The sequence below is a fragment of the Aquarana catesbeiana genome, linkage group LG03, assembly GCF_042186555.1.
Source record: "Aquarana catesbeiana isolate 2022-GZ linkage group LG03, ASM4218655v1, whole genome shotgun sequence".
In the NCBI taxonomy this organism is placed as follows: Eukaryota; Metazoa; Chordata; class Amphibia; order Anura; family Ranidae; genus Aquarana; species Aquarana catesbeiana.
This window is the reverse complement of record NC_133326.1, coordinates 49,646,772-49,657,722: the sequence shown is the minus strand read 5'-3', so window position 1 is coordinate 49,657,722 and position 10,951 is coordinate 49,646,772. Positions and strand designations below refer to the sequence as shown.

General features: G+C 44.7%; 1 protein-coding gene across 3 annotated transcripts in view; it reads right to left on the bottom strand.

Annotated features, from left to right (window-relative positions):
* Window positions 1-224: 224 nt before the first annotated feature.
* VPS33B (VPS33B late endosome and lysosome associated) overlaps window positions 225-10,951 on the bottom strand; it is a 67,264-nt gene continuing 56,537 nt past the window's right edge. For all 3 annotated transcript variants that reach the window (XM_073618496.1, XM_073618498.1, XM_073618497.1), the window contains 4 exons: window positions 10,514-10,615; window positions 9,762-9,831; window positions 9,003-9,119; window positions 225-950 (listed from right to left, as the gene is read on the bottom strand). In XM_073618496.1, coding sequence (XP_073474597.1) covers window positions 871-950; window positions 9,003-9,119; window positions 9,762-9,831; window positions 10,514-10,615 — 369 coding nt within the window. In that variant the 3' untranslated portion in view covers window positions 225-870. The remainder of the gene's footprint in view (window positions 951-9,002; window positions 9,120-9,761; window positions 9,832-10,513; window positions 10,616-10,951) is intronic.

The window sequence follows — 10,951 nt, the reverse complement described above, 5'->3', positions numbered from 1 at the left end:
AAGGAGTTTGCAGCAAGAACTGTACGGTTTAACATAATGCTTTGCACAAAAACACTAGGGAGAAAAAAAAAAAGATATAGTCATATTCATTCATTCATTCATTCATGGCAAGTAAATCACAGAACTATGGACCATATCAAGCAATGTTTATAGGCACTAGTGCTTAATGAATGTCCTCTGAATCCCCCCTTCCCTTGCACATCACTCACTACTGATAGATGTAACCGCTTATTAATATCCGCTTTATTGGCTTCACAATGATTTCATTGTGCTGAAAATACAGTTAGTTCCAAAAAGCAGTTCTCAATCTCAGTGGCAAGAGATTCAAATTGCCTGTCCAGCATAGACAGAGAAGACAGGAAGCATGTGCTAGTAGAAAAGCTCATTTGGCCCGATACATTTTAATAGAACTGACTTGACCCATAGACTTACACTGAGAGAGAGGAATAGAAGCAAAGTCATTGATCAGCACTACGGAGCAAGCAGCAAAACCTGTATGGTGCATACAGTATATTTAAAACTATACACAGCTAAAATACAAAAGTTCATTTGTAATATTATTTACGATAAGCAGAACAGACACATACAATATATCTGTAAATATGTTTTAAAACACTACAGTTTCCTTTTAACAGACGTTTATTTGATGAAGAAAGGATCTGTTGATGAAGAAAGGATATGTTATTAATTGAGTTCCTTTAAGTATTTCCCATGTACAGTATGTACAATTAGTTCTTTTTTTTGGACATAGGCTTTTTGTCAGTTGCAGGAAATGTTTTCATACTAATGAGTTCACATGTTATGAGAATTCGGCAAAGATCATTATTGTCCGGTGTCTCCGTCTGTAAGAACATGGTAATCCCCGATGGGTCATGATTTAGTGACTGTCAATGATTCCATCATCCGTGCAGCATTTGTAATAGATGTGGTTAGAAAAACAAATCTGTAACCTATAAAGAAGAAAACATATACTCTAATTAAGTGAAAGTGAATTGATCGCACATGCCATTTAAATACATTATTAGAGGAAAACATTTATTGATTGATATATTTATAAAAAAGTGTTATGCCGTATTAGCCATAGAGTAGTAGAAAGTATAAATGTCGGGGATACCTGTCATGTCATTAACTGAATATCTTTTTAGATGCAAACTTTGGAAAATACTTTGTTCTTTTCTTTAACCATGAAGAAAGGAAAATAGGATTTTTTAAAACAGCTTACCTGTAAAATCCTTTTCTTTCGAAGGACATCACGGACACAGAGCCACAGTAATTACTGATGGGTTATATAGGTATCACTGGTGATTGGACACTGGCACACCCTATCAGGAAGTTCAACCCCCTATATAATCCCTCCCCCTTGCAGGGATACCTCAGTTTTGTAGCCAAGCAATATAGTGTATTAGAAGAGGGGCGGGACCTCTGTGTCCCGTGATGTCCTTCGAAAGAAAAGGATTTTACAGGTAAGCTGTTTTAAAAAATCCTATTTTCTTTCTCGAACATCACGGGACACAGAGCCACAGTAATTACTGATGGGATGTCCTAGAGCAATGCTACCTGAGGGGGGGGAACCACGACCAAGTAGGGTGCAATCAGACCTGAGGACCCTGTACCGCTGCCTGCAGCACACTACGCCCAAAGGCGATATCCTCCTGCCTTCTCACATCCACCTGATAGAATCTGGTGAATGTATGAACTGAAGACCAGGTTGCGGCCTTGCAGATTTGAGCCAAAGAGGCCCGGTGATGCACTGCCCAAGAAGCACCAATAGCCCTTGTGGAATGTGCCCTGATCTGAAACGGAGGAATCTTCTGTTTCAAACCGTAAGCTTGAATGATCAACTGTCGAATCCATTTAGAAATGGTAGCTTTTGACACTGCCTGTCCTCTATTGGGACCCTCTGGCAGCACAAACAAAACATCCGTCTTGCGGATCTGAGTAGTTGCCCCTAGATAGGCCTTAACTGCTCTTACTACATCCAACGAATGTAGAGATCTCTCTTCCGGAGAACAGGGATCTGGAAAAAAAGGAAGGTAGAACAATGTCTTGGTTTAAATGAAAATCAGAAACCACCTTCGGTAAAAAACTAGGATGAGGGCGTAGTATCACTCTATCCTTGTGTATAATCAAATAAGGCTCCTTACAGGAAAGAGCTGCTAATTCTGATACTCTTCTAGCAGAAGAGATGGCCACCAGAAAAATTAATTTCCTTGTCAACCAGACCAAAGGAATCTGACTTATTGGTTCAAAAGGCTGTTTCTGTAACACAGCCAGGACCAAATTCAAGTCCCAGGGGTTTAGGGGCGCCTTAACCGGAGGATTAAGACGCATCACCCCCTGCATAAAGTTTCGAACCAAAGAATGCGAAGCAAGTGGCCGCTGAAATAATACTGATAAAGCAGAGACCTGGCCCTTGATGGTACTCAAGGCCAGCTTCATCTCTAATCCCATCTGTAGAAAATCAAGGATTCTACCTATGACATATTTCCTGGGATGCCAACCTCTGGATTCACACCAGGTTATATATAAGCCTTCCAGACTCTATGATAAATCATCCTGGAAGCTGGCTTCCTTGCATTAATCAAGGTAGATATGACAGGACCTGAGAGCCCACGACTCTTCAGAACGTGGGTCTCAATAGCCAAACCATCAAATTTAGCGTTTGTAAGGCTGGATGGAACACTGGACCTTGAGATAACAGGTCTGGGCGTACCGGTAGGGTCCACGGGGAACCCACCGTCATCCTTACTATTTCTGCATACCAAGTCCTTCTGGGCCAAGCGGGGGCCACCAGAAGTACCGACTTCCTTTCCTGCCTGATCCTGCGAAGGAGTCGTGTTAGTAGCAGAATAGGCGGGAATGCGTAAATCAGTGAGAACCGATGCCACGGAATCACCAACGCATCCGTCCCGCATGCAAGAGGATCTTTTGTCCTTGCCACAAATCTGTCTATCTTTTTGTTGAATCGGGATGCAAAGAGATCTACATCTGGAACCCCCCATCTTTGGCATATGGTCCAAAAGACGTCGGGATGCAGAGACCATTCCCCTGGAAGTAACTGCTGGCGACTTAGATAGTCCGCCTGCCAATTCTCTATTCCCGGGATGAAAACTGCCGATATGCATGGCACATGCATCTCTGCCCAGACTAAGATCTGGTTCACCTCTTTTTGAGCAGCTCGGCTCCGGGTGCCTCCCTGATGATTGACATAAGCCACTGCTGTGGCATTGTCGGACTGGATCCTGACCGGACAACCCTGTAGCCTGATAGTCCAGGCTTTTAGAGCTAGATGTATCGCCCGGATCTCCAGAATGTTGATGGGTAAGGTCCTCTCTGTCTTGGACCATACCCCCTGGACCGCAGCCTGTTCCAGAACTGCTCCCCAACCTGACAGACTGGCATCTGTTGTTACCACCGTCCAGGTAACCGGTAGAAAGGATTTCCCCTTCTGCAGGTTTTCGGGTATGAGCCACCAATTGAGGCTCTGACGCACCGCATGCGACAGGTGCATCGGAAAGTCTAATGCCTGAACCTTCTTGTTCCAGGTCGACAGAATACTGTGTTGCAGCATTCTTGAGTGAAACTGAGCATAGGGAACTGCTTCGAATGAAGACACCATCTTCCCTAGTAGCCTCATACAAAGGCGGACTGAGGGACCCTTCTTGGTCCTTACTGTCAGAATCAGCTCTCTCAAAGCAGTGATCTTTGCCTGGGGTAGAAATATTTTCTCCTGGCTTGTATCTATAATCAGACCTAAATACTCCAGTCTTCTTACTGGTTTTAGGAAAGACTTTTCTAAGTTGAGGATCCAACCCAGGTGTTCTAGATACCTGACCGTGGTCCTCAAGTTTCCAATCAAAGAGGCTACCGACCGGTCTATCAAGAGCAGGTCGTCTAGGTATGCTATGACAGCTATACCCTGAGCCCTTAATCTGGCCAGAGGAGGAGCCAAGATCTTTGTGAACACTCGAGGTGCAGTGGCTATCCCGAAAGGCAGAGCCACAAACTGGAAATGGCGCCCTCCTACCTCGAAGCGCAGAAACTTCTGATGAGCAGGAAAAATGGGCACATGCAGATATGCATCTCTGATGTCTATTGATGCCAGAAATTCTCCTCCCTGCAGGGTGGGAACTACTGTTCGAATTGATTCCATGCGGAAGGATTGAATCCTTAGGAATCGGTTCAGATCCCTTAAGTCCAAAATGGGCCTGACATCCCCATTTGGCTTTTGGACCGTAAAAGGTTGGAATAGAAGCCCAATCCCTGGTCCTTTGCGGGAACTATCATAATGACCTCCTGCGACAAAAGTCGCTCTAACGCTAGAAGGAGCGACTGCTTCTTCTCTGGGTCTCTGGGAACATTTGATCTGAGGAACCGAGGAGAAGGGAATTCCTGAAACTCCAGCTTGTACCCTAAGGTTACCGTGGAGACTACCCATCTGTCCTGGAAGTCCTCGTGCCAGAGCTCTGAGAACTGTCGCAGTCTTCCCCCCACTCGAGTGAGCGGGGGCGCCCCCTCATGCAGAGGTCTTAGTGTTTTGCCTAGTAGGCTTCTTTCCCCAGGACTTCTTTTGTCCCTGGGGTTGACTCTTGTCTCTGGACCCCGATGGAGGCGGCCGTCGAGACTGCCTGGAGGCTGAAGCCCCCGGCGCTGGAGAAAGAGTCCGTTTGAGAGAGGGACGCTTACTCTTCTTCTTGACAGGTAAGAGAGTGCTTTTCCCCACAAGAGATTCTCTTGATATAGTTATCCAAGTCCTCTCCAAACAACCTTGCACCACGAAATGGAAACCCAGCCAGTAGCTTCTTACATGGTGCTTCGGCTGACCAATTTTTCAACCATAGGATTCTACGTATATGCACCAACCCCAGTGAAAGACGGGAGGTTTGCACGATAGAATCTCTAATGGCGTCAACCACAAAGCATAAGGCCGCTGGAAGGTTAGCAAATCCCTGGGCCTGCTGTTCAGGTAATACTTTGATGACCTGCTTAACCTGGTCTCTTAAGTATTGATCAATAGCCGGTATTCCCCACATTTTAATAAACTTTTCTTCCATCGGATAAAGTGTTGAAAACTTTCTCGGTGGAAAAAAACGTTTGTCTGGGTGATCCCACTCAGAATAAATAAGCTTTTCAAGTAAAGTATGAACAGGAAAAGCATGTGCTGCTTGGAAAGGTTTCAGTGACCCCAAAGCAGAAGAGGATTCTTTAGCAGTTTCAGGTATGGGCAACTTAAATGTGGAGCGGACCAATCCAGTGAGGATCTGCACTAAGACTTTCTCCTCTTGGGAAGTCGCAGAAGGTCCCTCTCCACCTGAATCCTCCGAAGAGGAATCATCCATCCCATCCCGATCCTCTGAAAGGGATTCATCTCCTTTATCCCAGAACTCCTCTGTCTGAGGGTCTTGGGGAACAGAGGAAAGCCTAGTGCGTTTTCTTCCACTGAGTGAAGACGTAATCACGGCCATTAATCTTTCCTCTAGACCATTAATGGTTGAGGAAAAAACCTCTTGTGTAATATATACAGGGGCTGAAGTGCCAGAAGCAGGTGTAGCCCCTGACCCCGATGGCTCTCCCTGGCTAGCCGTCCCTGGCCCATCTTTAGGGGGGGAGGATGCTGCCGACAGGGGGCCCTCAGAACCTGAACGAGATCCCCTAGTGTCTCTGGTTCCTGGGGTGCTTGAACCTCTTCTACCCATAGTGCAAAGCAACAAGGTGTGAGGTATACAAATGAACACTGCCCGCTGAGCGATGTAGTCTGGCTAAAAGCCTTGCTACCCAATGCTCAGTCTGGTGTTACTTCAGTAAATGCTGCCTAGGAGAATGCCTGTGTCCCACCTTACATGCGACCGTCAGCTCTGTGTCTCTCAGAAGGCTGAGTGCACCTGTACAGAGTGCCTTTAATAGCCTGCAGCTGGCCTGAGTGGGAGTCTAAACACTCTGTGCTGACATCCCGCCCCCTCCTCTACCGCCCCCCCCCCTCGAGTTTTGAAAAAAACGAGCGCTTCCCGCACTGCCGACTCTCCTGTCATGCTTCTGGAGAAAAGGCTGGGGATGGGGGGGGGGAAGGAGGGAGACTGGTAACAAGATCTGCCTGAACGGCTATCTTCAGAGATGGTGGCCATTAGGCCGCAGAGCCCGGGTGGTATAACCACTTTCTAGACCCCTGTGGCCCCTCTCTAGCCTGGGGGGAACATTCAAACATGAGAAATCCCCCTTTCCACCTTACCTGTTTGCAGCCTGCTTTGAGACGCTGGGACATAATCAGCACTGAACACCTGAGACAGAGTCAGCATGTGTAGGTTTGTGCTCTTGGCAGCCCCCGGTGGTCACAATAGGCATAGCATGCATTTACCTTAAAGGAGAAAAGCCACTAGAACTCAAAAATTCTGTGGAATCTCCTCTTACCTTATCCAGCCGCAGGGTGCTGTTTACACAGACCCAATCTTCACCTCTCACGGTGGGCTCCGTTTGAAAAAACCGTCAGAGACTGGGGCCCCCATCAGTAGGGGGATCCAACAGTTCTGGGACCGTAAAGCACCTCGCCAGAAATTAGGAAGTTTAAAGCCATTTTCTGATCTGCGGGGTCCAGCTCTCTAAAAAGAGAAGCATTACGGGTAAAACCTAGTTTCTTCGGACACGAGGCCCGGGTACCATTCAATTCGGCCATGAAAAGACACTTTGAATGGATCCGGTTCGCCTGGCTTGCCCCAGTATAGGATCTTAGGATATTCCCTTTGGAGCTCAGCACAGGACATCTTTACACGTCCAACACCTAAGACACTGGCGTAAAAACTGAGGTATCCCTGCAAGGGGGAGGGATTATATAGGGGGTTGAACTTCCTGATAGGGTGTGCCAGTGTCCAATCACTAGTGATACCTATATAACCCATCAGTAATTACTGTGGCTCTGTGTCCCGTGATGTTCGAGAAAGAAACGAAGGGTCTATCCACACCACATGCACTGGGCTGTGCTGAGCAGTATGGCCCATCGCATAGACAAGGCAATCTACCTTATGTCCTATTGATTCAATTTGCACCACCATACTGTGATGATGTGCAGTGAAAAAACAGTAGGACACAGTGAATTTTTTTAACAGTGCAGCACATTGCAACATGCAGAGGTGCATGAAATGTCATTTTGTGACATTTCAGTAGCGTTACAAAAAAACTTCACAGTGCATGCCAACAGCCAAGGTATAACGTGCACCAATGCTGGTATGAATTTGCCCAAAGTGTTTCCTAAAGCTGAACTGCCAGAGTCGCTCATCCCCATTACCTTTTTATTGACTTTCAATTTACTGTATAAAAAGGAAAAAGCTACTGTTGGGCTCTCCATATAGAAAATCCATAACGCTCTATCACACTAGTGTCAAGAATGCACCCTGTATTTAATGCTTATTTGTACAAAAGAAATTCTTAAACTAACTATAATGTGTGTGTGTGTATATATATATATATATATATATATATATATATATATATATACATATACACACACACACACACACACACACACACTATATTGTCTAAAAAGTATTGGGACGCCTGCCTTTACATGCACATGAACTTTAATGGCATCCTAGTCTTCATCCATAGGGTTCAATATTGAGCTTTAAGAGCTTCAACTCTTCTGGGAAGGCTGTCCACAAGGTTTAGGAGTGTGTCTATGGGAATGTTTGAGCATTCTCCCAGAAGTGATTTGTGAGGTCAGGCACTGACTCACATTCTCCGCTCTAATTCGTCCCAAAGGTGTTCTATCGGGTTGAGGTCAGGACTCTGTGCAGGCCATTCAAGTTTCTTCACCCAAAATTTGCTCATCTATGTCTTTATGGACCTTGCTTTTTGCAGTGGTCCAAATCATTTGGTGGAGGAGGGATTATGGTGTGGTATTGTTTTTCAGGGGTTGGGCTTGGCTCCTTCATTCCAGTGAAGGGAACTCTTAAGACTTCAGCATACCAAGACATTTTGGACAATTTCATGCTTCCAACTTTGTGGGAACAGTTTGGGGATGGCCCCTTCCTGTTCCAACTTGACTGCACACTAGTGCAGTATCCTCCAGACGCTGCTGTTCACAGATTGGAGTAAAGAACCAATCAACGGCACTTTACCATGTGATCAGCTGATCACGGAGTTAAACAGATGCCGTTTATCAGCAGCCCTTTCCTCATCCTGACAGCATGAGGATGGAAGAAGAGAGCTGATAACCAGCATCTCTAAAAGGGACATCTACACTGATAAACAGGGCAAGGATTATCAGTGTCCTTATTATCAGTGCAGTCCCACCAGTGCTTCCAATCTGTGCCCACCAGTGCTGCCATTCAGTGCCTACCAGTGCCAATCAGTGCCCCATCAGTAATGCCTGTCAGTGCCTTTCAGATGCCAATCGGTAATGCCCGTCAGAAGCTCCTCATCAGTGCTGCCTATCCAGTACCATCTATCAGTGCCCAGTGCCACCTATCAGTGCCCATCAGTGCTGCCTATCAGTGTTGCCTATCAGTGCCCATCAATTCTATACATCAGTGCCTCCTCATCAGTGCCCAACAGGGCTGCCTCATCAGTGCCCATTAGTCCAGCCTCATCAGTGCCCGTCAGTGAAGGAGAAAACAAAATTTTATAACAGAAACAAAGAAAAACATTTTTCCCCCCAAAATTTCAGTCTTGTTTAGTTTGTTTAGCAAAAAATAAAAACCTCAGAGGTGATCAAATACCAACAAAAGAAAGCTCTTTTTTGGGGAAGAAAATGATAAAAATGTAGTTTGGGTACAGTGTTGCATGACCGCGCAATTGTCATTCAAAGTGCGACAGCGCTGAAAGCTGAAAATTATCCTGGGCAGGAAGGGGGGAAAGTGCCCGGTATTGAAGTGGTTAAATGTCCCTATAACTATTTCCCATTTTTGGGTTTAGAAAAAGTGATAAAAATAGATAAAACATGTACTTAGCATTATATAAATACCAAAATGTTCCAAACAGTGATCAGGATACAAATAAATAATATAAAGTACCAGTCTCTTTTCCCAGAAACCTCAACGCTGAGATCTCTGAAAATGTGCATCCTCCAAGGAAAACTGCTAGGATGATCCTCTGCGATTCCGAATATGAATTCCTATCTGAGACTTGCTCTGTAGGAGAAAGAATTACAGTCAAATTATGCATACAACTAAATTACAGAAGAAGCCGCCTACTTATGTAAGAATAAATGATTAAAAACTTCCATACCTATCCAGGTGGAAGAGGCCCCTAAACAAGCTATAACTAGAGCTCTTTTTCAGGCCAGAATATTAATTCTGAGACATTGGAAATCCAGAGAGCCCCCTATGGTGAGGGAGTGGATACGGCAGATGGGTGACACTATAAGGCTGGAAAAATGTATTTACCAACACAGGGGCAGCTTTAGGAAGTTTGACAAACTTTGGGCTCCATGGCTGGATGTACCTGGCCTGGCCCCAGTGGAGTTAGTCATGGATCGCTTATTGTTATAATAGAGACATGGTAATCCCATTATTTGTATTGTGGACTGTGATTGTAGCACTATATAATGTACTTGGGGACATATGTTTACTACTAGAGGAGGATCCCGGGTAGTAGGCTGTCAATGTGGACATGGGAGGAGGTACTATATGTATTTCTAACGGCTGCTGTTTATGCAAACTGTTCATAGTGTATGTATTAGAGATGTATTGCTCTGTAAACTGTAATGCTCATTATTACTTGTTAAATAAAAAAAAAAAAATAAAAAAAAAAATAAAAAAAACCTTCCATACCTGCAAACTCATTGCCATTAAGCAGACGTGTGACTTCTTCAAGACCCGTCCAACCTTTACGAGACAAAACCTGAAAAATAATTAAAAACAATGTGTTCTACTGAAGCCGGAAGTGTGAGTATAGGGTGGATTTACTAAAACTGGAGAGTGGAAAATCTGGTGCAGCTCTGCATGGAAACCAATCAGCATCCAGGTTTTATTGTCAAAGCTTAAAGTGGTTGTAAACATCGAAAAAAAAAAAAAAAAAAAAAAGACCTGCAAGACAAAGGGATAATGAGCTAGTATGCATAGCATACTAGCTCATTATGAAATACTCACCTGGAGATCGAAGCCCCCCGCTGCAGTGTCCGTACACCGCACCTGCCGGCGGCATCGCTCCCGGAGTTACTTCCGGGTATCGCGGGTAACCGCACACTCACTGAAGCAAACAGCACATACATGCCATTGCTTCAGTGCACATGTGCCAATAACGCCGGCACATGCAGATACAGGGGATATCTCCTAAACTGTGCAGGTTTAGGAGATATCCGGGGTAGCTACAGCTAAGCCTTATTATAGGCTTACCTGTAGCAAAAAGTGGATTGTAAGGCTGTACAACCACTTTAATTGAACAAGCTGAAGTTAGAAGCTGATTGGCTACCATGCAGTGCGTTTGCTCTCCAGGTTTAGTAAATCATCCCCTATGTCAGTAAAGATACTTTGCACTGAAGTCGTATATGTTATCATTTGTTTATGAATGAATGTTCAGTTACCTGCTCTATTAATTTACAACTTAATGGAATGTAAGCTCCACTATAGACATACGCCATGTTCTTTGGGGTTTTCAGATCATATTCTCCATCCACACGTGGAATCTACCGAGACATTTGTTCAATCCAGTTTAATAATAATTAAAAAAAAAAAAAAAAGAAGTACATGACATATTTATAGTACATGCAGGGAAAGCTATATACACATTTTGTCATGTTATTATAAAATGTGTTTGTTATTCCTATCATTACAGTGTTGTCATGTTTCATTTTCTATGTAGAGCAAAGTGATAGTGTCATTGCAAAGACCCCTCTGATCCCCTTAGAAGTGATCCATAATCGCTCCTTCTTTCTCCGAAGCTGGCACTTCCAGGTAGGGAGGAGCGAGTGGCCTCCTCCCCTATCACAGTACTTGGGTCTAACAGCCAATTGCAAGGCCAA